Raw genomic sequence first — 27,758 nt, 5'->3', positions numbered from 1 at the left:
TGAATTATATTTTTTTCCATTGTTCAACTATATACCATGCTTTGGGAGTTCCATGGAGTGCATATACTGTAGCTTCATATTGAAGCAGGGCCGGATTTACGCTTGTAAGGGCCCTGGGGCAATATAATTGCCTCACTCAACAACTATTATTCCTCTTAAGCTGGGTACACACTAGACGATATGATGTCCAATCCAGCGGATCAAACAACGTATCATCCACATTAGAGAGAGGGGGGAAGAGAGGGAGGAAGAGGGAAGGTGGGAAAGAAAGTGGGAGGTAGAGAGTGGGAAGGGAGAGAGGGAGCGGGAAGAGAGAGGGGGGAAGAGGGAGCAGAGGGAGGGAGGGACATGGAGTGAGATAGAGAGAGGGATGTAGGAGAGAGATAAAGATGGAGTAAGGGGAGGGAGAGAGAGAGGGTGGAAGGGAGAGGGGGAGAGCGAGAGAAGGTGAAGGATAAAGAAGGAAGGAAGGGGAGAGAGAGAAGGGATATTCGTAATATGATGGTATTTTAAAAAGACAAAAAATTCATAAAAATCATTATGTAAATAATAATAAAAACAGCTTATCTGATGGTAAAAAATGTAAGTTCATAAAAGGTGGAATACAGGAGCCTCCAACGCGTTTTGTCTAAGGTATCAGACTTCTTCAAGGCATCCCAGAGGGCGTACAGAGGGCGTTCTATTTCAGTTCTAATATTTTCATTTCTCATATGTGTAACAGATTACCACTGATATAATTCTACTGATTGAGCTGATGCCCATACTGTTGGAGGGTGCTTGTTGGATATTTGCACTTTTGTGTCTTTTCTTAAAACACAAACCATACGAATTTTTAGGTTTGATTATAGTAAGGAGTTCTCATTTAAGTTGGCGCTGTAATCTCTTATATCTTTACATATATATATATATTTATATATATATATATATATATATATGTGTGTGTGTACATCCCCCTGTAAAAATCAGGGGGGGTTACACACATTTGCACCTGGTGGTTATACCCCAAAAGCTCCCAATTATTTTCTCATTTGCAAGGTCACCATTTTCTCATCTGTACACATCAACTTGGATACATTACCAAGCACAAAAGCAGACTTTTGCACTGCAACACCCTAGCCCATACTAAATGAAATGACCCTGAAGGTGACTACTACATATCTTTGCTACAAATCAAACAAAACTGTACTGATTGTATGTTGTGTTAAATGAAGAAGGAATTTGAACAAATACTTTGGATACTACATAAAATGGCAATTTACTGGAGTGAAATATGGGTGCCTGGAAAAAAAAAACAATTTCTTTTGTTACTGTATTAACAATATTGTCTCTATGGCAGTAATTTAGCACCTATGAATACCGGGCCCAGGTGAAGGGGGCGTGGCCTAATCATGGAGGGTGTGGCCACGCCCCCTTAGGGTTAAAAATAATTTACAAAATATTTTTGCAGCACCGCGAGGGGGGTGCTGTGAGCCCCCTGAGCCTGGTGCATAGCCAGTGGGGGGCGCAATCAGTGTGATCGCTCCCCCCACAGACATAGGAGACTGCTGTGGCTGCTACTTAGCAGCCGCGAGCAGTCTCTCAGTGCAACCCAGCACACAGCAGCGTGCACTGGGCTGCTGTAATGAAAGAGGGAAGGGGGGGCGGCGCCAGAACAGGGCCCCCGGCGGGACCCTCCAGGAAGCCCAGGCCTGGGTAAGTAGTACCCACCCCACCCCCCCTTTCGGCACCCCTGGTCATTCCATGAAATAAGCCAAGCTTGATGGCCTCAAATATCTCATACAAAAAAATAAATATAATATATTTTTTTTACATTTTATACAAATATTAATAATAATAATATTAATAATAATAATAATAATAATAATAATAATAATAATGCAAGTTTTATACAAAGTGTTTATTTTGGCTTAAAATGAAAATTGCTTTGGAAACATTATTTTTATACATTTATTTCAATCTGAAAAATATTTTTCTATTTTTTATTTTCTTCTTTTTAGAGTTTCCTAAATGCAGTGTAACTATCAAATATAAACAATAACGCCAGTAAATGTCATTTCATTTACAGCCTGTAAAAATGCCCCACCCAACATCACAAAATAGAGTCCATGGTGGAATTCTGCGATTGATTCTTTTTATAAAATTATAGGCATTAGATCAGGGTCAGGCACCTTTGTCACTCAGGTGGTGCTGAGCTACTACACCCAAACTCACCAAGTTAGTAGATGATGGTTTAGTGTGCAATAGGGTGATGTATCAGCAACAGCCGGAGTGCAGAATACTGCCCATTCCTGGATTACATTAAGCACCAATCAAACAAACAAGATGGATCTAGTCACTGTATCTGAAAAGGGTACTCTTAATATTCATAAGAGGTATCTTCATACTGTACAATCATGTCCACTTTGAATATCATACGGTATTTCAATTTTATTTTTCAATATCCATCCAATATGGCCTGCTAAGACCTCCATTACTTTGTGTTGCTTCAATTACTGTATACTGATTAAAATTGGACACTTAAATTGTCATTGTTCTTTTTTACATTTTTATTTTTGAAATATTATATTTTTCCCTATTTAATTTCCTTTATGATATTTTTACCTCTCCAACTTCTAAAGTTTTCAAGATTTGGGAGCACAGACAGACTTATTTAAGACTGCAAATATGGAGAAAGTCTTACAGCTGTTATTCAAGGGTTAAATTGATGGCTCTTGGTGTTCTTAATTTATCTTTTTTTTAAACAATTACAATTTTGGATAGTCTATTAAAACTATTTAAAAAGGTGTAAAGTGTTAGTTTCCAGTAAATAAGTTTTAATTAAATATGTTAATATGTCTGAGAAAGTCTATTCATGTATCCACAGGGATATGATTATAATGTGTCTCAAGATATGACTTTTTCTGCTGTACAAGTTTACATTAGTGTTTTCCACAGAGACAGATAACAAAAATATTGCTGCTGACATTATTTATGTTTTATCATCTACATCAGTGGTTCTCAAACTCGGTCCTCAGGACCCCACACAGTTCACATTTTGCAGGTCACTCAGCAGGTGCACAGGTGCAGTCATTACTCACTGACACATTTTAAAGGTCCAAAGGTGGAGCTAATTATTTCCCTTGTGATTCTGTGAGGAGAGCTTGAAAACATGCACTGTTTGGGGTCCTGAGGACTGAGTTTGAGAACCTGTGATCTACATTAATACAAATTAGACTGACTAACATAATGGGATCTATAAAATTAGCTGCTAAGGGGACGAGTTGCCGTTGCAACGGCGTAAAAACACCAGTAAAGGCATCACAACTCACCCCCTTGCGACCCCCTTGCGACCCGATCTCAACTTGGACTTGCGGATTTTTGTATGCAGCCCAATGTATAAGAAGAACACCATCTGAGTCCCTGTCTGAGGTACAGTAGCAGAACATCTAGACTATGTAATATGTTTATGCCTCAAAAGCAATTTTTAAACATAGGTAATAATATTGGGTTTTCCACTTTATCTAATAAGTACTGCATCCAATCTATTTTCCTTAATACTAGCTTTTTATTGGGATTTGTGTCCCTCACCAATCACTGTATTTAGGAGGGTATATTTAGCACTAACATATAGCCTGGTCCTCTGCAGATCATCGTTGGGCTCTCTATAATGCAGGGGAAAGAAAAGACTTGTACTATATGTGAGTGCTGGAGCCCAGCCACATAAGATTCATGGGAAAGATGCTCATCACAGTACTAGTATTGGGAAAACAGGTGATTTAGTAAATAATAATAATAATTTTAAAAACAAATCTGCAGAGATACTGCACTCTTATTTTTTTTTAACGCATTAACATGTTTCTCCTATAATCTTGTAACAAGTCATGCATAATACATGTAATAAATCATATGCATGTTATGCACCATACAAAAATACCATATTAGAATTTATTTTTTTAAATGAACAAATGGTGTAAGAACTTCTCCATCAGCATAGGGGCATAGGACCCACTTGGACAGGGTAACCATTATTCCCAGCTGCATAGAAACAGGATCACATTTATATTTTTTGCCCCTTCAAATTCAATTTTTCTGTGCTGCATTCCAACTTCCCACCCAACTGAGATTCTCAGGACTATGATGTTTAACTTTCCTGTTTATAAACTAATTTATTGTAAAAGTAATGAACCTTCTAATATTGAAAAAATAATATCAGATGGTGAAATAGGGGGCAGTAGGTGCCCCCCGCAGTTCTGTTACTATAGGCCCCATGTGACATGATCACAAATCAGGCCTGAGTATGAAGATATCATGCTAGTGCCCTGGAGAGTGACATTTCTAAGCACAAACCACCCAGTTATAATCCTGTCTATGTTTAATGAACATTCTCTGAGTTATTGATTTAGTTAAAGAGATTTAGAATTAATTCAGACTTACTTGATAATATCAATTATTCTTATGGATGAAATTATGTATCTTCTATACTATGCACACAATAAGGGAGTTGATAAATAAAACATTATTACATTCTAGTAGCAGTATATAACTATATGCTGGTAAGTACTGGCCTGTAAACTGAACTTACTGATTGCACAAGATGTTCATGCATGGTAAGAGCTTGACATTTAGGGAATCCGTACTAAAACGTGGTTCGTATCTAGGAAACAAAATGTTTTGTTGCAACCAGAAACAAAAGCAGTGCAGTTGTCAAGTTCAGTCTTTTTGATTGGCAAAAATGTATAGTGTACCAATGTACAGTAGGTAGCGGAAATGTTACAATCGGCACACAATGCAGAGCCATATTTATTAGTTTAGACATGCCTTATTTGGTCCACACAAGTCCTTGGAGTTGGGACTATTCCATGATTCACACCTGAAACTCTCGTTGTACTAGCAGTTCTTCAGACAGAGCAGGCACTGACGATCCATTAACTCCTCTGTCTGAAAGCACAGGTGAGGTTGAAGGAGTGTGGACCGTGAGCATGGATAGAGAAGGTGAAAATGTCGGGGTCATAGCTGAAGGCTGACATGCCAGATTAGAGAAAAAAGGGGAGCGGGGATATTTTACAAATGTTTGTCCTGACATTATAGTTGGCATTCGAGGTGGAACGGCCCTAATCCCAGGCTGTGCCACAGATGTAATTAGTGGGGGTGGGAAAACAAACGGCTTCTTCTGCTTAGATACATGCCTGTGCATCTTTTCATCTTTTAGTCTCCCAATATCACAGAAAACAGAGGAAAGAGTCTGAAACCTGGGCTCCCAACTAAGCAGGTAATCCCAATTATAACTTCCTCTCAAGTCCTCGTCAGAGGCCACTAAAGATGCCAAAGACCCATATCTGGAATCATATGTCATAGGAACATAAATGTAGTCCTGACTGGTGTCTGGCACGGTGGTTTTGTCCTTTGGATTGATTTGATGTATTGGCAGTGCTTCCTTCTTGCAGTTATAATACGCATGACACTCTCCTTCTCCATTTTCTTCCTTGAGGATCACTACACTCTCTGTGCTTTCTGACCCAACCACTACATCTGTTTCATCTGATTCACATGAGAGCAGATCAGAGTCTCTTGGAATTCCAGAGTCTGGAACTCTTGAAGCTCTTTCACTCAGAACAGAGCCAGATTCTTTTCTAATAGGGTATTCATTGATCATCTTTATTTCTTCATCTTCAGCAGTTTCGCCTTCTGTCGAGCCATGGCCACTCGAGTCTGAATTCCTGCATTTGTTCCCAGTGTCTTTCTTTTCTCTAATGCCAACTAACCCCAGCCACTCTGATGTGTCTGGAGCTAAACTGCTCTTGATATTTTCATATTTTGGACATTCATCAGACATGGAGTTTTTAACATTTGAATTGGGAAGTGCAGGAATGGCAGCCTCTTTTATCCCACAAGTATTTACAACATCTTTTCGTTTATATCTTAAAATAATTCCAATAAGGCTTATGGCCAGTAGTAAGAAAACCACAAAGCAAATGCTGAAGCTGATGGAAAGTACATTTGCTGACATGCCAGGGTAACCTTCTACAGCTGTTGAAATGTTAACTTGAACAGTACAGGTCGATGACCTTGAGTCAAACCTTGGGCTATGAGCTTTTACCACTAACTCAATAATGTCAGAATTTTTCTTTGTGCTACTTCGCATCTTGCGAACACTTCGAATTAAGTGTATAATCCCACTTGTTGCATTAATAGAAAAAAACGGTGAGGGCTTTTCAAATAAATAATGGATGACTCCGTCAAGGCCTTCATCATTGTCTGAAGCTACCACTGTGCCTATAGCTTGTCCAGGTTTGTTTTCCTGTGGCAAATCAAAAAAATACTGAGACTCGTGAAATATAGGTGGAAACTCATCCTGCCCTTTAATGTCCACATATACTAGAACACAGGCTGTGGATTCACTTCTGTCTTTCACCTGAATGACAAGGCAATATCTCTTTTGTGTCTCATAATCAATTTTGTGCTTAGTATAAATATCCCCGGTTATTGAATCTATGAAGAAGACATCTTTGTGTTTGGGCTCATTTAGGCACACAGACTGAATTGAGTAACTCAAGACACCAAACAGCCCGGAATCTAAGTCAATGGCACTAGCTGTGCACACTGGTGAGAAGGGGGGCACATTCTCATTAATACTGCAACTAAGGCTGTTAAACAGGAACCTTGGTGCAAAGTCATTTTCATCCAAAACAGTGATGTAGAGTTTTGAAAATGCCTCATTTGTTTTACTTCCATCAGAAGCCTTTAAAATTAAAGTACATGTGACAAAATGTTCATAATTCAGAGGCTGTGCTAATATGACAGTACCATTTTGTGAATCGATTGTGAAAAAGCCTTCTTCATTCCCTGAAATGATACTGTACATAATATCTGCATTCTCCCCAGTGTCACGATCAGTGGCCGATACATTGATCACATCACTATTTATTGGAAAATGTTCTCCAACACTGACATGGTACTCTGTGTTGTGAAATATTGGCGGATTGTCATTGCAATCAAGAACAGATATCCAAACAGTGGCACTGGAATTTAAAGGAGGGAGCCCTCGGTCAGAGGCTCCTAAAACTAAAATGTGGGTAGTTTTTGACTCATAGTCCAAAATTCCATTTAGAACTAGTTTTCCAATTACTACAAAAGGAGGCTGAGAAAGAATTCCAATGCTTTGCACATTGAAGAGATTGTGCGAGTTTCCACTGATGATAGAAAAGTCAATATATGCATTTTCATGTGTCCAATCCAAATCTGTTGCTGTGAAGGTTAGAAGGGTCTCCCCAACTAAGGTATCTTCGCTTATGTTGATCCGGTATACATCCTCTGCAAATGTGGGTATGTGGTTATTCACATCATGAATCTCTAGCTCAAGAATGGTAGTTGAAGTCAAAGCTGGAATGCCGTTATCCTTGGCTTCTATCAAAATGGGTATCACTGTACTCCTCTCCTTCATTCCCACTTGCATGTCAGTATGCACTGAACCTGGAAGAAACATAGGAGTAGTAATTAGTACTATATTCACATGTTATGATGCAGGGGAAACAGAAATTTGTGTAAGTGTAACATCTCACAGGTTGTGTAGTTTAATGAAAATATTCACCAGTTAATTTTTTAATGCAACTCTCTAAAAATTACGCTATTAATAGTCCCAAGATTTTAGTATAGGAGGCTGTTCATGTTGCTATTCAACAACAGTTATATACAATACACACGTACAGGTTGAGCCTCCCATATCCAAATATTCTGAAATATGGAATTTTGGAGAGCGACTGAGATAGTGACACCTTTTATTTCTGAAGGTTCAATGTACACAAACTTTGTATACTGCACAAAATAAATAAAAATATTGTATAGAATTATCATCAAGCTGTGTGTACAAGGTGTATATGGAACATAAATACATTATGTGTATGTACACCAACTTTATTTAATGCACAAAATTATTAAAAATATTGTATAAAACGACATTCAGGCTATGTGTGTAAGGTTTGTATGGAACATAAATGAATTATGTGTTTAGACTTGGGTCTCATTCCAAAGATATCTAATTATGATATGCAAATATTCCAAAATCTGAAAAATCTGATATCCAAACTACCTCTGGTCTCAAGCATTTTGGATATGAGAGACTCAGGGGCCTATTCATCAACACTAAAATAAAGTTTTTAAGGACATTTTCCTTAATTACCGTTATTTTAGTATTCATGAAGAGATTTAACACAGGAGATATCACTGATATCTCCTGGTTAAGTCCCACTGCGTTAATTTCCACACTCGCCATACATTAGTATGGGGATATGGAAATTATGCTGTTCATCAAATTCCGAAAATTATGTATTTTCGGAATTTGATGGAGTTACTATCTGTCACTATGAGGTGGCGAATAGCAGGTGACACTTACCTGTGTCAGCGTGTGCAGGTCCCCCGGGGTCTTCCTCCGGCGCTTTGGTCCCTCCTCTGGCTCCGGGGTCTGCTCAAACACTGTGTTCTCCCATGTTTTTTTTTTTTCTAAACTGTACTGTGGTCTGCTGGGAGACCACGTGTCAGAGCAGACACTGGAGCTGGAGGCGCTGCAGCAGCCAGGTAAGTACGGGACAGGGGGGAGGTATGCAGAAATGGGGTAGGGGGGAAAAATTAAAATGACTTGCATGGCACAGGTGCCATAAAACAACATCTGTACTCTCTGCAGTGCTGGATGCTGATTTGGAGCTCACTCTAATGTTGGGTACACACTAGACGATTTATCGGACGATATGCCGAATTGGACTGACTAGTGTGTAAGCACTATTTGCGGTTCTGCGCCAAAATCGACCCAGCTGCCGACCCCAGGAAGGTGAATGGTGCAGGTGAATGATATTTTAGGCGGTCATTCACCGGACCGTGCAGTGTGTACCGACTGCCCAATATATTGTGCCAGCATACCATCAGGTGTCGCATTGGCGGGCTGCCTAGTGTGTACCCAGCCTTGGGGGCGGGGGCATTTCAATTGGCAGGACTTAACTGATGGGCCATTTGTGGAGCCGTAGAAGTCTGTATCGGAGTTGGAACAGGATGCACTATATGGAAAAATGCGGTCAAATGTCCAAAATTCCATTTTCGGAGGTTTGACCACAATCACCGTATACACCACGCTCTGGAAAGTTTCTATAGATGGCGTTTCCTAATAGAAGCCTATGGGCTTCTTTTCAGAGACTGCCCCAAGAGGGCTCCAATAGGATCCCTCCCAGGAGCCCCCACGGCTCGCTCATGCACTGGCCTACGGGCACGCATGCACAGAAGGACTCCTGGGTCATAGACCCGCAAGTCCCCACACCGCAAAGGACAGCTCTGATGGGAAGAGCTCTCCTTTGCTTAAATATACATGCATACAGCGTTACTAAACGCCACTATGCATGCGATTAGTGTCAAGATGTGTCATGTCCCTGGTGTGTAGTGAGCATGTGCTGCATCCAGATTTACATATTTCTCTGCATTCACTTTCAGTATAAAATACAGCAGTCTCTTGCAACAAAAGGGTCTATTTCATTTAAACTGTGAAATAGTCCTGCTCAAAGTGTGATTGCAAATTAGACATACATACAGACATCGGAATTGGTATGAAATACCGTCAGCCGCATGGCCGGCGGTTCGATTCCCGTCAGCGGCAGCCCGACAGAAGCAGAGTGCGACGCAATGGAAGCCCGACAGCGCTGGAAATCCCGATCGTGGATAGGTAAGTATCCACTAACCTAACCCCCCTAACCCTAACCCTCCTTAAGGGTGCCTAACCCTAACTTCCCCCCCAAGTGCCTAACCCTAATCCCCCTCTAAGTGCCTTACCCTAACCACCCCCTTCCCCGCTGCCTAAACCTAAGTCCCCCGGGGGGATGACTAACCCTAAGTCCCCCCCGGGGGTGCCTAACCCTAACCCTCCCTCCCCCTAGCCTAACCCTAACCCTCCCAGGGGGGTGCCTAACCCTAAGTCCCCCCCAGGAGCCCTAAACCTAACCCTCCCCCCCCGCGGCTGTCCGCTCGCGGCGCCCGGCATCAGTACGATCGTGATGCCGGGCGCCGGTCTCCCAGCATCGGGGAAATGCGGGCGTCTATATCTAGACGCCCGGCATTTCACCCATGCCGGGATAAGACAGTCGGGAAGCCGGCTGCCGGTATTTAGGCAGTCGGCTTCCCGATTGCCTCCCACAGACATCATACCTACTTTTTGTTATCCCCCCTGGGAGTATCTGCAAGTGAGATGCAGGTGGCCAAGTCGAGGAAGAATTGCAGCACCGAGCAGAGGGGCAGGGCCATTTACTGAGAAGTAAATAATCATGCCCAAACTCCCACACCTAAGTCACTAGGAAGTGGCGGCATGTGGGAAGGTGACCTGTTCTCATGGGAACCAATGGGGACTTCCTAAAATTTTGGAATCTCCAAGTCTTTCCAGATTAGTATGTAGGTAAAAAGAACAGTATGTGTACATGTGGCGGCTTTTTTAAACCATTACGAGTGAATTTCTTATTATCATCAAAACAGTTTCTGGCAAGTGGTTTGGAATCCAAGTTCTAGCACCATAGCTAAACAAAAGTATTTTATGTGTTAAGTGTATTTAATAATGTTCTGGTTGTGTAAATTCAGTACAAGTCCACTAGACTGTTTTGTTAAAGATATCCAACTGCACATCATTATAAAGTTTTTACATAAATATGTCTGTCTTCATTATACAGCATTTTTACTAAGCAGAATTGACTAAGTAGGACTGATTACTTGATGCAGCCCGGTCACTCTGTGACAATCTATAATTTATTTCATGCAGTAGATAAAAGAAAACATATTTACATACCAGTGGTTGGATTCATTACAAATCCTTTAAATGGTGAAATAATTCTGTAAGAAACAGGACCATACATCCCAGAGTCTCGGTCTGTAGCAGATATGGTTATGATAAATGTATCAGATGCAGTCAGCTCAGGTACTGTTACCTTCAGGAAAGCGAGCAACAAAAGAGTCAAATTAGATTTTAGCATAATTTACTAGTTAGTTTGAAATACATAAAAATAACTAAAATAAGAAACACATGCATGGGTTTAAAATATTATATTAGCAATATGCTAATGCTGAGTGCCTAGGTGAAATTTTACACTAATAAAAGCAAGGCTTCACACAGTATCTGGCTGTCTATATTGGCTACTTGTAGACCTGCAGTTGATATGCCACTGTAAATAGCAATCCACATATTTTCATCTGTTTGATTGACACTTTTACTTAGTTGCACAATTTTTGTTGCACTAATAGAATGAATATATATATATATATATATATATACACACTGTAAGTATATATATATATATATATATAAAATCCACAACGCAATGTCATGAAGATTAAAAGAGATTAAGGGCCTGATTCAGACCCACTCGCAAGCGGCTGTCCGCTCGCAAGTGGGTCGATGGTGTGCACTGAGCATGCGCACGACGGAGGGAGCTCCGTCGTGCGCATGCGCCAGACGCGACGAGCGAAGGAAAGTCCTTCGCTCGTTGTGTCTGATCAAAGGGGGCGTGCTGTCGATGTTGATTGACAGCACGCCCCCTTTGGTAGGCGTGCCGGGGGCGTGCCTCCCTGACGGGGGCGTTCCCACGGGAACGCCTCCCGTCAGAAGCCGGCCCACTGACCCACTGACATCACTAGTGATGTCAGTGGGAGTGATTTTGGCTCTGATAGAGCCAAAATCACTCCGGAGCTTGCGGAGCTTCCGGCTCGCAGTTTCGATGGTCGCGATGGTCACGACCATCGCGGCCATCAAACTGCACGCTCGTATAGCCTGTGGGTGGTGACCCACAGCTATACGAGCGTCCAGGAGGACGCTCCATTTTCATGGAGGGCGGCCCTCATTCAGAGCGTGCGCTCTGCTCAGAGCGTACGGCTCTGAATGAGGGCCTAAGATGGCAATACATTGTTTGTGTTACAGGTTATGACAAGCCTCAATGAGCCGTAAAATGTTATTCTGTGCTTTCATATCAAAGCTTGCCTGCATACGGTAGATAATTATGAATGATATAATGCACAGCAAGCAAAAGGTGCGACAAGTGTTATTTGTATAGGTTTTACTTTAACATGATATTTTGGAATTTTACCGTAATGCTATTTCCATTTTTAAATGGTTATTATTATATGTAAAGTGAAATGCAAGTATCAAAATAGCACAAATACTTTATTAATACACTAAGGGCCATTTGTGATGCTAAAAATGTGTCAATGCAGGTTTTTGTTATTGTTACGCACGTATGCACCTAGTTTAAATCATGACACATAAATAGTTTCACTCCCATAAGAGCAATTTCATGGTCCATCTGTGAAAACACTTTTCGTTGCAGATTTTTTACTCTGATTCCAATGTGCATGGTTTGCAAAAGTAAAAATGTCACATGAAAGCATTGCCAAGTATACAGATGGGAGCTTCTCCGTCATTACTTGGAGCTGCCTCTTTTATCTATTGTACTAACATTTTTGTCACCTGAATCCCTTTTATTCATATATTAGATAAATCATGACACTCAAGGACATAGAGGAGAACCTTTATTTTAAGTCTCACAATTTCATATATGAGTACACTACAGTCCAGACCAGGGTGTTGGGAAGATGAAAGCATTGGAACATACGAATACAGTATTATTAATATGGAAAGAGACTGGTAATGGAAGTGTACGTGTGTTACACTTTGTGAAATACACACGTGAGATGGAGAAGGGTTGATCACAGACATACATCTTAGTGCATGATTCTATATGGAGCAGCACAAATTAGCATCATCAAAGTTGTGAGTTTGAATCTTATACTTATGTAAGCTCTAAAACGGTGACTGTTTTTGTAACCTTTACACCTCATTACATTGGCGCACTGGATGCGTGGCATAACACTGTAGATGGTGGACCTCACAGTGCATGCTACTGCAGCCAGCTCCACACATTGGGTGGCCTGTTTCTTTATGGGTCCTTCTGGTACAGAGGCAAGTAGTGCCAACATTGGAAGTCTCACTTTACAAGGCAAAAGGAAATTACCAATTCATATTCATAATAAATGGACATTCCCATGAGAAGAAATACCTTTAAAGTGGACCGAACACTTATTATTATTATTACTACTACTACTACTACTACTACTATTAATAATAATAAAAAAACTATACGACTTACCAATGTTATTGAAGTTATAGTATAAAGTAAGTTTTAACTTGAGGTAAAGCATGTTTGACTTGTGTAACCTAATGCTAATCTTATAAATGCACAGTTAGTTACTTTGGCGGGCCTAGTTAATTATGATTCCTTATCGCTCGATCCTTTTTCAATAGTATCTATCAATGAGCAGCTCTGATAAAGGCTGTCCCAGCAAAGAGCTGAACAGTGACGTGATAGCTATAGCTCGCTAGTACTTCACTGCAATTTCTGGCGCTACACATTATGCGAATATGGCCGCACTGCTGTGCAGAGGCTGCCAATAAGGAATTGGAAGACCCCTCTCCTGCATTACTGCCTTCATAGGGACAAAGCAGCTAACAACGTGGAGGCATTAGCCAATAGGGCAAAGCTCCAGAAAGTGTGGCCAGAATAATGGGGACTGCGATCATTATCCTAATGCCGGAGGTATCTCGGAAAACTCTTGCATTAGGCTCTTTTTAAATAGCTCTGATACCTAAATGATTTTTAGGTAAAAGAGACTTAATAAATAAACCCCTTTATCTTTTAGCAATATCCACAGGAATTCAATTGTAACATCCAAAGCAGGTGAGAACATGTACTATGTATAACCAGCCCCCACCATGTTGTTCCTAATTTATCCTCTTTATGGGGCCCATCTATCATTTAATATTTGCAGTGTATTCCCCAAAAACACCAGTTATCAGGTGATACCTGCAAATAATAAGTATCCCCCAGATCTATTATGGAGGGATTGTAGCAGATATCCCCGATATCAGCTGCTGTCCCTCCTTTTCCATCAGCACCACAATCCCCATAGGTTTCTATGGGGGATACAATGCTGACAGATTTACCTAGTCCCTGCAGCATATGCCATCTGAACATGGCATAAACCGCTGTAGCTATGGGCTACATATGTGCATGCTGTAAATAGCAGGAGAGGGTTCCATAGGAGGCTTCCCTGGTAATAGCTGCCGGCATGTGTGTTCAGTAGACTGCGCATGCGCAGGATCCCCAGCACAGGACGCAGTCACTTTACTCCCAGCACATCACAGGGACGGGCCCCTTTCAGAGCCCCTGTCCCTGTGGGTGCCCTTCAGTACATTCAGGCGCTATGATCGCATCCTGCCATATGATCATGGGTGCTAATATCGCGCACAGATCGCATTGCAAATTGCATTGATATCCTAAATGCATCAATGAAATAAGCAATTAAATTGTATGGGATTTTTGAAGGCGGAACTTTACCTTATTGAACACAGTCTTGTTCTGTTTCCCAATTATACAGATGTGTTCTCACACATCATTGCTGCAACGGAGCCAAACAACCCCTGATGGTACGCCAGGTCCTGTGCAACACCTTTTTTGCATCTTTTTTTTACTGAAAATGCATCTTAGTTGCAATGCAAAGCTACTAGACTGCACTGATTAATTTAATATGCGACACTTGTATACTTGAGTGTGACTAATTCTCTGAATCTATATATGAAGTGCAACAATGCAAAGGCCGCTGCTTTTCTCCACACCAAGTTCTATTGTGCACCGCATACAGACTCAGTCACACACAGATATACAAGTGTCGCATATCAAATAAATCTGTGCAGTCTCCTGGTGGTTCCTAGTCCCATCCATGGCTGTTGAGAGGGAGGGGGCTCTTGGTCTGCCGGCACCCCTATTACCTGTCAGCAGACTGTGTCTGGGCTGTAGTGGGGCCAGGGAGGCTGCTGCCACTCTGCATGGGTGGGGGAGAGCTCACTTGAGCCAAGCATCTCGCACCGTGTGGCATATTGAGGCTAGATGTATCAGGACACATCTGTATGTACAGATTCTGGAGATTTAGGAATGCCTGGTAGGATCTATTCCTGTATTTGCAAAGGTGCGTACACACACTAGTAGATATTATGCACGATTTGGCCAATTCCGACACATCGGAATGACAGATCGTGCATAATATGTGCAAATGGTGTGTATCCACTCATGACAACGATGCAGATGCGCGTATCCGCTGGTCATCCTTCGTATCTTCAGATCTTACCTACAACAGGTATGATCTGTCAATCTCGTACACGATCCGCATTATATCGTTCAGTGTTTATGCCGGAACTATGTCGTTCGGACCCGCATGATGCCTGGCGTCATTACTTGACACGTATGCATGGATGGATCACTGAGATCCGTCCGTGCATGCATCTGTGTAAAAAAATGAATAAAAAGTGTCCAAAAAGAAATTGGGGTCCCCTGTATTTAGCACTATCAGCACCGGGCTTTTCAGAGCCAGTCCTGGTTGTCAAAATACAGGGGGCAAAGGACTTAGGGGTCCCCTGTATTTAGCACAACCAGCACTGGGCTCAACTGAGCTCGTCCTGGTTTTGGAAATACAGGGGATAAAAAGTGGGGGAGTAATGCCACCGACAGGGGAACCCTTTCACCGGGTCTCCCGGCCAAAGCATTACCCCTGACCACTTGTCAGCCCAGGCCAGGGATCTCTGGCCTGGGCTGATAGCTTAACGGTTCTCACCATTGACTTCAATGGTGGAAACTGCTCATTGGCTGAGATGCGGAAGGCTCGCCTCTCTCAGCCAATGAGCACTCAGCACCAGGATTTCTATAGTGAAATCTCGTCACTGAGCAGACATTCAGGTAGTGCTGTCCTTAGAGGACAGTACTTGTTCGTTGGTCCGGGACATTATGTTTTTTATTTTAAGAAGACCATGGATGTCTACTTTGGAATGAAGAGGATATGATCCAAACATAGGAAGAGGTGAGTATGGATTTTTTTTTAACCGGTATCCATGGATTTCTACTTGGACAAATGGACGTGAATGGATACAGGGATACTAAGTGAGTATGTGAGATAGTGAGTGTGAGTGTGCATGTATGTGTGCATGTATGTGTTAATAAAATTGTACTATGTGTTATGTGTTAATAAAATTTTACTATCATGGTACTGTGTTTATTTTAATATTTCTTTTTACAGGTATCAGGCCCATAATGCCCTGCATGTACAGGTACCAGGCCCGTAATGCCCTGCATGCTGGTACTTGTGGTTCTCAAGTACCAGCATGCGGGGAGGCTTGCTGGGACCTGTAATTCTACTGCAAAAACAATATCATTATTTATTTAATTGGCACCACATTTTTACACTATCAACCTGGCACCCAATGCTCCAAGGGTGCCAGGGATAGCCCAGGCTGACTAGCGGTCAGGGGTAATGCTTTGGCCGGGCGACCCGGTGAAAGGGTTCCTCTGGCTGTGGCATTACTCCCCTGCTAGAAAGAGTTTGGTGCTGGTTATGGATAATACAGGGGACTCTTTTTGTCCTCTGTATTTCCAAAACCAGGAGTGGCTCAGCTGAGCCCAGGGCTGGTTGTGCTAAATACAGGGGACCCCTACATCATTTGTCCCCTGTATTTTCACAACCAGGACTGGCTCTGAAAAGCCTTGTACTGGTTGTGCTAAATACAAGGGACCCTTACGTAATTTGTCCCCTGTATTTTCACAACCAGGACTGGCCAGGGGGTTGGTTGTGCTTAGGGGGGGGGCACGCATTTTTTTTTTATTTTTACACTTTTTATTCATTATTTTTACACAGATGCTTGCACTGATCTGTACGTGCATCTGTGTGTTTTTGACAGCCCATTAAATATATATATATATATATATATATATATGCAAATCTTTAGATAGATCATTAGTCAGATTGTGCAGTTTATGCACCATATTGTGTCCTGTAGTGCCGGGGAACTGACGGGGAGAGTTCAAGGGAAATCACTGACGAAATTGCATAGTTTGCAGGTCGTCTAGTGTGTAGGCACCTTAAGGGACCCAGGAAATTAATTCCTGCCGTTCTGCTAGTCAGGAGGTGGGAGGGTTTTAATAACCCATGTTTACCAGTTCACTGCTATGCTGTTGCACATTAAAAAGTTATTGTGGTTGCCATTTTATGGTAACCAAAAGAAATATCAATTAGCATTGAATTCTGCATCTTTTTCATTATTTTACAAATGTAAGAAGAACAAGAACAAGTACTGTATAATGAATGTACCAGGTGTTTCTTTTTTATAAGGACAAAACTCACGGTTCATTAAAAATGTTTAATTGCACTGAGAAATGTCTGCATGCAATTAGTCATCAGAAGAATACATGTAAGGGAAGTACTCACATGACCTATTAGTCAAAGTATGGGGTCCTTGTGAGTCAGCACATTGGGATCAGCAGCCCAGTAATGAGACAGACAGTCAACGCCTCACATGATTATACACAATTAAAAACCACTATTGATGGTCATAGCATTTATATTTACACTGGCCTTTCGTGTAACATTAAAACATCTTGTATAATTTAATAAATAAAACCTGTAAACAATACATTTAGGCAGATACTGTACTCTACAAAGATGCAGTTTCACTTTGTATTTTGTAATACACTTATATGTTCTTACTAATATTTTTTTCCCCTTCTGTATCACACAACATAGATCTATATGACTGTAAGGTCAAAAAGTTGGATCCTGAATCGTTTCGGACTCATATCTCTTACAAGCTGTTTTCAGAGAAAACACAAAAACATACAGACAGGGGTGCCGAAGGGGGGAAGCTCGGGTACTCTTTAACCGGGCCGGGCTTGTTGGAGGGGCCTGGCAGGTGCCTGGGTCAGTTTCTGAGGTGGACATTGAGTCCCCTCTGCAGCACTGTAGCCGGCAGCCTAGAGTCAGACATTATACTAGCAGCGTGACACGTCAGTGCAGTAACATACGCTATTAGTGTCCTTAATTACATATTCCTGTAGTCTCTCGAGAAGATCAACAAGTGGCAGCCTAACAAAGCACGTGGCGTCCCCCTTTGCATTGCAGCGCCCCGTTTGCATGCATTTTTTCCACATTTTTTGGGAACGGGTTGTGGCCACTCCTGCCTGATTTGGTCACGCCTCCAGTTACTCATGTGCACGCAGAATAAATTACATTACTCAGTAGTTGCTAAAGCCTTGCTATTCTACTTATAGTGTAGCCTGGGCCATTACTAGTTAGTGTGATGTAAAAGCAATGTTCATTTTCTATCTAACTTGTCCTAAAGCCTTACATATTACTTTAATTGCAATTATTCTAATAGAAGTCTCCTTTCAACGTACTTCTCATAAACCTAAAGTTACCCGCACCAGTCAAAGCAATCTTTTACTAGCTGTCACTGGCAACTGATAATAAGCAATACATCTTCCTCGCAGTGTTGTCCCTAAAAAGGTCAGGGGATCCAAAATAGTAGGGAGAATTATATTCATGCTGGCAGTTTAATACACCCTCTGCAATACATTGTTCTCTTGTCAGGGGACTGAAGAACCATATTTACGGTATGGCTTCAAGCTGACTGTGTGGTGGCAGACATTGGGTGTGATGTAGCAGTGTCAGACGACACCAGTATATGAGCTTCACTTTTGACAAAAAGCTGTCAATTTGAAATGATCTGTTACCGGTACAGGTACTCATATTTATTGTAGTGAGATGGGATTTGTATTAGTAAATGGTGAATGTTAAACAGTCATATGAATTTGTTTCACTGTTCTGCCTGCAGCTGCTAGAAGCCAGGACTCTGCTATATGTTTTGGAGTAGTGCTATGAATCTGATCCCTTTCTCAAGTCTAGGAACTTGGTTAATTACAGATACTGTAATCACACTAACTGCCAGAGCCTATCAGTATTCCAGTCAGATAATGAACAAAGGAACCTTTGTGTACTCAAGGAAACTGTTAAAAATACAATCAAGCCTAACATATATACTATAATATAATCGCTTTTTTTATTATCCTATGACACACGTACTTTGGCCTATCAGAAGTCAGCCTGATCCTGTTACTTGTAAAGAAAATAGAAATTAGAAGAGAATGGATCATCTGTAAAATGCTTACTAAGAACTGATTACTTGTACAGGTTGAGTCTCCCATATCCAAATATTCCAAAATACGGAATATTCCGAAAATACAGAATATTTTTAGCATGACCAAGATAGTGAAACCTTTGCTTTTTGATGGTTCAATGTACACAAACTTTGTTTAAGGCAGAATATTATTAAATATATTGTAGAAAATTACCTTCAGGCTGTGTGTATAAGGTGTATATGAAACATAAATGAATTTCATGTATGTACACAAACTTTGTTTAAACCACATAATTATAGAAAATATTGTATAAAATTACCTGAATTATGTGTGTATAAGGTGTAAATGAAACACAATGCATTCTGTGTTTAAATTTGAGTACCATTCCCAAGATATTTCAGTATGATATGCAAATATTCCAAAATACGGAATATTCCGATATCCAAAATACCCCTGGTCTCAAGCATTTTGGAAATGGGAGACTCAACCTGTAATGCATTGTATTACTGTATAGCTTTGCCTATGCTTACCTTATATGATTCTTTAGTAAATAAAGGTGGATTATCATTTACATCTAAAACCACAATGGTGAGCTCTGCTTCCGCCAGATGTAATGAATCATAGGCCTGAATCCTCAGGTGATGTTGAGATGTCTCTTCATAATCCAAGAAACCAGTGAGAGTTAGAACTCCAGAGTATTTGTCAATGGCAAATTTCTCGCCAGAGTTTCCATCTTTAGCAAAACTGTATGAAACATTTGGCCTCAGATCCACATCATTGGCCGATACACAAACTATGGTGTAGCCAGGAGAAGCATCTGAAATATCATAGACAACTGTTGGTTAATTTATCTGCGAGATCCAAGAGAATACAGAAAACAGTAAGGCAGAGACTCAATTCTCAGCCATTAGTCATTGTGGTATTTGGCTGGACACATCACATCACAGTATATTATATTATGGCACATTAACACATTACTAATTCCCTTGTTCGGCTCTATTGGGGGAATCGGTATGAATTACCGCTTGACCTAAGCCCGGCAGAAGAAATACCAATGCGGGGAGGCCAGCACACAAGGTGAGTAAGACCCCTAACCCTCCCCTCTCCCCCCACTAACCCTAACACTCCCTTAGGGGTGCCTAACCCTAACCTCCCCCCTAGTGTCTAACCATAACTTCCCCCAGGGGTGCCTTAACCTAACCTCCCCTCCCCACACCCTAAACCTAACCCTCCTAGGGGGGTGCCTAAACCTAACCTCCCCCCGGTGGTGCCTGACGCTAATCCCCCCCTTCCCCTAGCCTAACCCTAACCCTCCTGGGGGGTGCCTAATGTCCCCCCGGGAGTCCCTAAACCTAACCCTCACCCCCCGCGGCTATCAGCTCCCGACGCCCGGCTTACCGACTGTACGTTCGGTATGCCGGGCATCAGGATTTCAGCGTGGGGCTTATGATAGGCATCAGTATTTAGACGCCTATAATTAGTCCCATGTCGGGAGTTCACAGTCGGGAAGCCGGCGATTGCCATTTCTACCCCCGTATTCCTAACTACATCCCCTATTGGGTACTAGGGAAAATTACTACATTTAATGGCCACAAAGTGCCAATTTTACTCCTCGCTATCACTTCCAATTGAATCTCCCTTAGAGAATACAAAATGTAGAAATATAGAAAACAACTGAGGTACTAAATGGTTTCACCCGGGTAGACCATAGATATTTACTCCATCCATTTCCATCTCACCACTCCAGTAACACATTAATCTTTCACCTCTATAGTAATGCATTACTGCTTTAGTAAGACATTACCCTAACACATTCCCCCCTCACCTGTGTAGTAACACATTATCCTCTCTCACCTCTGTAGAAATAGTGTCCCTAACACTACACTCCATACTGTACACTTACCCCCTATCCTTGAACCCACTACTATATGCTTACCCCCTAACCTAGCACCCAAACCTGTCTTTATCTACCTAACCCTGCACTCAATATTGTGTCCTTATCCTTCAACACTTCAACCAATACTGTACCCTTATCCCCTAACCCAGCTACCAATAATGTACCCTTACCCCATAAATCTGCATCAAATATTGTATCTTTACCCCTAACACTTCCCTCACTATTCAAATAGGGGAGCCACACCAACTGCCAGTGATGTTTGGCAGCACTTGGGTGACAGTTGGTGTTTGAATATGAACTGTGCTACAGCCACGAGTCGAATTTCTAAAAATCCCTTGTTAGTAGGGAAATACTTCATGGAAGGCATATACTCCCCGATTTTCATGCTTCTAGGTCCAGGGGTGTCAATTAAAGTTTTTTTTTTATTTTAATCATACTTATAATAATTTGTTGTCCAAACATTTTTTTTTTTCTTTTTAAGGTACAATTAATAATGTGTAATTAGAAAGACTGTGAGAGATCATTGTGGAAAGTACATGCTATCTTTTATAAGTAAGAGGATATAAGAATATCTTACAAATTGTAAATGCTGTGTGTTTATAGCATTGTACTACAATACACCTTGCTTTCCAAGAAACTTACCTTCAGGAATGAACACTGTTTCCAAGGGAGGAATAGTAGGTGCATTGTCATTGATATCCACAACTAATACTGTGACTATAGTTGTTGCAGAAAGACTTGGAGATCCCCTGTCTGTAGCCTGAATTGTCAGTCTGGAATTAAAAATACATGGTCATTGGAATTAATCCTAGACAACACCAGACAGATAGGCCATTTACAATGCATTGTTACAATGATTTGACAAACTCCAATGAAATAATCCACACAAGTCTTTCATTTAGAAATTCTGGTTAGGAAGTACTGGTCCAGGAAAGCAAATCATTTAGCAAAGTATAATTGTTGGAAAAGTATTTTGGTGGAAAAGTAATGTCCCTGCACCAACAAAAATGTGGTCACCTTTAAGAAACATTGGGCCTGATTCAGAGTGCGGCTGCGATTACTCAAGGATTCGCAAGTGCGAAAATATGCAAATGGCAGCTTAAGCATTCCTCTTGTATACTTCTGTGTGACAGACTGAGCTAACCCAGCAGCGCCCACTTTGCATATATGAGCAATGCTCAACTGTGCTGAGCAGTGGTAGCTCCAGAGGTGGGGCTGCAGCGCAGTCTAAATTTCAAATAGGGAAGCCACACCATTTGCCAATGAGTCTTTGCCAGCAATGTTTGGCAGCGTTTGGGGTAACAGTTGGTGTGGCTCCCCTATTTGAATATTGGAGTGCGCTGCAGCCCCACCTCTGGAGCCACCACTGGTGCTGATTGATCCGATCCCTCCACCATCAACGCACCATTGGCTCCTTGATCAGCCCTTCCCTGGCGCACAGTCTTCTTTGTAACTTTTTCAAAGTATGGCCACTATGGTTGTGGTGCTGCGATGGAGAACACAGCCGCATGCTGGAACACGCTGATGACACTCCCATGAGATGCCCATGACCCCTCCTCTTTTTGTGATTCATGGATCGGAGGTGCCATCTGAAAACATAACGATGTTGTACGCAGATGCATACTCCATCGCACACATTGGTTCGCGAGTTCGCAGTAAGGGTTTCCTAGACTTTGTGCAAACATCGGTACTGAATCAGGCCCATTGTTTGGAAGAATCAGCACAAAAAACTTTCTAGAACATTTGTAAAATCTTCTGAATAATTGTTAGGAGAAACCATGTTTTCATCGCCCACTAATTCTAGGATTGCAGGAGGATGAATATTTGTACCAAAGTATAACCTACTGTGTGGGCAGTTCAGGACTACAGTGGCCAATAAGTAACAATATGTAACAATAGGATTTTATTATACTGCCCATGATTATTTAAAGAGAAAATTAGGCAATTTCCTGAGAAAATTTGTTCCATATGAACCAAAAGCTAACTGTTCCATAAAAATGGGCGGAATAATGTTTCTGTGCTACACTTGGTGCAAAAATACTGTTCAGATTCCTGGTTTTGTATTACTTTTTAATTAAACCCATCATTTGGTCTTGACTACAAAAGGTACTTTGTACTAAAGTGTGCCAATCACTAGTTTATGTGATTACAGCAGCACAAGGAAAGTGTACAAATAAATGCGTACATGTATTGCCATTGCAAAGACAACATGTAATATATGCACTTGATACATGCCAGTCAAATTTGTGCTGAACACATGGGATCATTTATGTTTTGCTTTTACGTGTTATATTTTATTGACTGCTTTGTAAAAACAAAAAAATGTAAAATATGTTAACAAAATACGGTTCGTTTAACATTATTTTGCCAATCACTTCATTTGGAAGAGTTCTAATGCAAAACGTCTCTTCTCACTGCCAAGGGATCTGACTTTCTGGGAAGCGGTATCAATACCTGACAGCTTCACACAGCTGGGGATGAGAGGTCAGTTTCTAACTAGCGATCAACACTAATACACCCACCGCTGGGTATCGCAATGAAGCAGCTCTTTGCCAGCGTTTATTAACACCAGTTCTTTCCTCTCCCTACTGTCCACCCTTAAATAAAATCTGTGTTTGATTTTAATCTACGAATGAGAATTGTGAGAAGTAAAAAAGCATTTATACATCTTATATTCAACAAAACAAAAGCTCAGACTAACTGTTAACATTATTGTTGCCAAATGTTGGTGTTTAAATCTCAGAGGCAATAAATGATGGTTCATGGAAACCGATCAACAGAAAAGAGAACTTTGGTGCAAAGAAATTTAATTTTAAACCAAGTATCTCATTCCCTAAATCCATAATATGCTTTTGTTGCAAGGTTGTGCAGAAGATTTATTGTGATAGGATGGTGGGAATGTGGACAGACGCCAGCGGGAAGAATCACAACCTCTCTAAAGTGTTTTCTGAGCACAATAATTCATGACTTGTTATTTCTAAAATACCACCTCAGGATTTCAAACATATATGAAAGCATTATAAATGTTGGACAGATATGTAAAAGGGCGAATAATAGACTGTTTCACATCTTGTAAAGTATTCATTTTCCAATATTATAAATGCTGGAATACATTTTATTTTTTATTTGTTAACTTTAGCAGTTGTTTTTGCATTATTTAATCTTATCACTCATGATTAATTTTAAAAAGCATTTTGTGTACAAACAAGTGAAAGAATGTTGGAAATGGAATCTTGGAGCTGAAAGTGCTCACATCCACACAGCAAGGTGAACGGCTATATATGAACTGCGAGTATGATGAGTGCACAAATACACTGTTTTATAAAACAATGAACACTTATGTACTTGTATGATTGGAAGTATTCAGTTATTCTATGACGCTGATCCAATGGCATGATTTTTGCTATTATCAGACAAAAGCATGCGTAAATAGGCTATCAATCTAGTGCAAACCATTTTTAAAAATGTTATCCAAAAATAACCATACTAAAAGTATAAGGAATATTGCTCTGCAACATTGGAAAGCTTTCAAATAACTGAATGGCTCATCGTTAAAAGATGCAATTAATTATGTCTTAAAATGACTGTCAAATCCATATAATTTATCATATGGATCAATTAAAGAAAATTTCTAAATAATTCAATAATAAATCAGGAAAACAAATGCGATCACTTATTAATGATAAGCTTATACAAAGCGTTTTGGCCCATTCTGTGTTTTTTATGACACATCATTTCCCAGTGACTGTGCTCAAGGAGGGACATTTATCTCTCAGTGATGTGCGGTCAGGTCATTGGCTGTGCACAACACAGTGTCAGCACCTTGAAGCCATCATCATTATTTGAATTGCCCTGTATAAATGCTATGCCAATACAATAATAATTGCTTTAAAAATGTATATGAAAATTATTAAATAAATGTCATAGTTTAAACTTTAGATTTCATCAGGGGGCCAACGATTTATTAGTTTTTTTTATTGCTAATAATCATTACTGTAGCATTAAAACTAAATTTTCTGGGTATTTCAAAACAAAAGAGGTTCCTATATAGAGCTTTGGCTGCATGAAACTCTTACTGGAGGAACACGTGTAGATATATTACACTTAGGCAACAGTAGCCTGTTATTGACCAATGGCCACAAACTGTAGAGTTACTGCAGCACACACCATGAGTGGTCCTAAAACTTTCCTATGCTCAGGAGTGTAACAGTCACCAGTCCCAACAGCAAAATTTGGAGATGTTGAGGCATCGCTTGTCCATCTGCACCGGAGGGCCTCAAACTGCGCATGACTGATAATCCTCCAATCAAAATGTATCAGATCATTACAAGACATGTGATCAATGCAGTTGGAAGATGGCAGCAGATGCCTATAGTCGGTATGTGTGTGAAGTCAAAGCCAAAAGTAGTGTAAGCCCCACTTACCCGGGAAGAGATCTGGCTGATCGGCCCAAGTAGCCTGTTACTGTAAATATGCCAAGGTGCTTACCCTAAAGCACATTCCAAGCTCCAATTAGATTACCACATTTTCACAATACTGTAGCACATACACTGCATTGTTTAGAAACAAATTACCAGAGCTGTAACTAGATATTTTGGTGCCCTGTGCCAGAAAGTGCATTGGTGTCCCCCCATATTGTAAACAGGGACAGTGCGCACCACAGCCCAAAAAAGGGTGTGGTCTTGTAAGGCTAGGTCGTGGACACACTATAGTATCCTCAATTCACATTACACTACATAGTATTGTCCCTTATACACGTTACACCACACAGTAGTAATACCCATAACACATTATGACCACACAATAGTAGTGCTCCTTATACAATACGCCACACAGTAGTAGTGCTCCCTACATATTATACCCACAGTAGTAATGCTCCTCACACATTATGCCCACGGTAGTAACGCTCCATACACATAATGCCCACAGTAGTAATCCTCTTCCACTTACAAAATATGCCACACAGTACAAATCCTCCCTGCCCCCGTGTCTCTTTCCTAAATGCAGCTATTACCTGAATAACAAGGCTCCGCAGCATAACAGCATGTCACTGTGGAAGCCGGGGGGAAGCACGAGCAGCAGGCTCCATATCCGCTTGCAGCCCAACACCAGAGGAATGGCTCTTCAGTGCAGGGCACTGTGGGACTGGACTGGGAGAGACATCATGACATCTCTCTCAGTCCCTGAAGATACTACAGGAGATGGGGAGGAGCGGATGACACAGGGCAGGCAACGTACAGTACTGCAGCGCTGTCCACTGTACTCTGTATTAGTGGTGCGCTCAGCAGAGAAGGGGATCCGGTCAAATATCTACAGTAAAAAGGTAGACAATGTCTAGATAGACACCAGATGTTAGACAGGCAATAGGTTGACAGGGACAAAAGGTTGACAGGGACAAAAGGTCGACACACTAAATGTCGACATGTGAGAAGGTCGATAGGTACAAATGGTCAACGGGATCCAAAGGTCAACATGAAAATGGTTAACATGAAAATGGTCGACACAAATTTTTTTTTGTTAGGGTTAGGTTTAGGGTTTGACACTTATTGGAGTGTTAGGGTTAGGCACTTACCCCAACGGTTAGGGTTAGGCACCAGGAGGGAGGGTTAGGCACTAGAAGGGATGGTTAGGGTCAGGCACCTGCCATGGTGATTAGGTTTAGGCACCAAGGGGAGGGTTAGGGTTAGGCTGAAGATTAGGGTTAGAAAACAAAAAAAACATGGGTCGACCATTTTCATGTCGAACTTTTGACCCTGTCCATCATTTGTACCTGTCGACCTTCTTACATGTCGACCTTTAGTGTGTTGACTTTTTGTCCCTGTAGACCTATTGCCTGTCTAACATCTGGTGTCTATCTAGACATTGTCTACCTTTAAGCTGGCCACGCATCTAAAGATTATCTGTCCAACCAGCCAACTAGTTGATTGGTTGGAATGAAAATCTGGTAAGGAATACAATCAGCACTTTGCTCCCAAACACTGGAAAATGGACCAAAACTGTTGTTTGAACAAATAGTTTAGATCAAACATTTAACAAACTTGTTTGAATTACCATTTTCATCTGTTTTCTGGCATTTAGGAGCAAATTGCTGAGCATTATTTACTCCTATACGTTACCAGATTTTCATTCCAACAATCAACAAGTTGGCTGGTTGGATGTAAGTTGGTCTAGTGTGTGGCCAGCTTTATACTGTAGATCTTTCAATCTATATCTGCAGAGAAGAAACGGGGCACACCGCTACTATTATACATTGTAGCGGGTGATAGAAGACAGGTAGTGGGCTGTAATCACGGGTGGAGGCGGCCGGTTCCGCCCACAGGTCATGTGAGCTCTGTGCGGGCACACCGGCTGCACCACCCTAGTTACGGCCCTGCAAATTACATCAGATAAAACAAGTCTACACCAAGAAAAAACACCAATACTGAATATAAAATGTTGCAGTTGGCATACATAATAAGCCGTTTTAATAAATCTATATTAATAAGTAACAAAATGCTTATTCAACCAATCAACATGTTGCAATACTACTGTATAACAAACCTGTAAGAGGCTTTTATTTCCCGATCCAGGATAGCATTCGTAGAAATAATACCCCATCTTGAATCAATTGAAAACGCTTTATTTTCATTGCCATCCACAATAGAGTAATCGATCTGTCCATTTAGCCTACTGTCTGCATCTGTGGCAAAAACCTGTAAAACAAATTAATAAAAGGCTGTAAATTGAAAGAAAGTGTTGACCAAATCTTGCCATATAGTAGATATATGGAAGCAGTAGGAGGCATATACAAGGGTGGTTCAATAAATAAGGCAACAAGACCTCTCATTGCATAAATTTCGGTACCCAGCATGAACACC

General features: G+C 41.1%; 1 protein-coding gene across 1 annotated transcript in view; it reads right to left on the bottom strand.

Annotated features, from left to right (window-relative positions):
• Positions 1-1,912: 1,912 nt before the first annotated feature.
• Positions 1,913-27,758, bottom strand: part of DCHS2 (dachsous cadherin-related 2) — a 321,829-nt gene continuing 295,983 nt past the window's right edge. Inside the window, exons 17-21 of the mRNA XM_088475373.1 lie at positions 27,442-27,593; positions 21,544-21,674; positions 19,535-19,821; positions 10,787-10,925; positions 1,913-7,449 (exon numbers count right to left, since the gene is read on the bottom strand). Coding sequence (XP_088331499.1) covers positions 4,844-7,449; positions 10,787-10,925; positions 19,535-19,821; positions 21,544-21,674; positions 27,442-27,593 — 3,315 coding nt within the window. The 3' untranslated portion in view covers positions 1,913-4,843. The remainder of the gene's footprint in view (positions 7,450-10,786; positions 10,926-19,534; positions 19,822-21,543; positions 21,675-27,441; positions 27,594-27,758) is intronic.

Source organism: Taudactylus pleione, unplaced genomic scaffold, assembly GCF_031769625.1.
Source record: "Taudactylus pleione unplaced genomic scaffold, aTauple2 ptg000170l, whole genome shotgun sequence".
Lineage (NCBI taxonomy): Eukaryota > Metazoa > Chordata > Amphibia > Anura > Myobatrachidae > Taudactylus > Taudactylus pleione.
The sequence above is the reverse complement of the archived record's forward strand: the minus strand, read 5'-3'. Positions and strand labels throughout refer to the sequence as shown.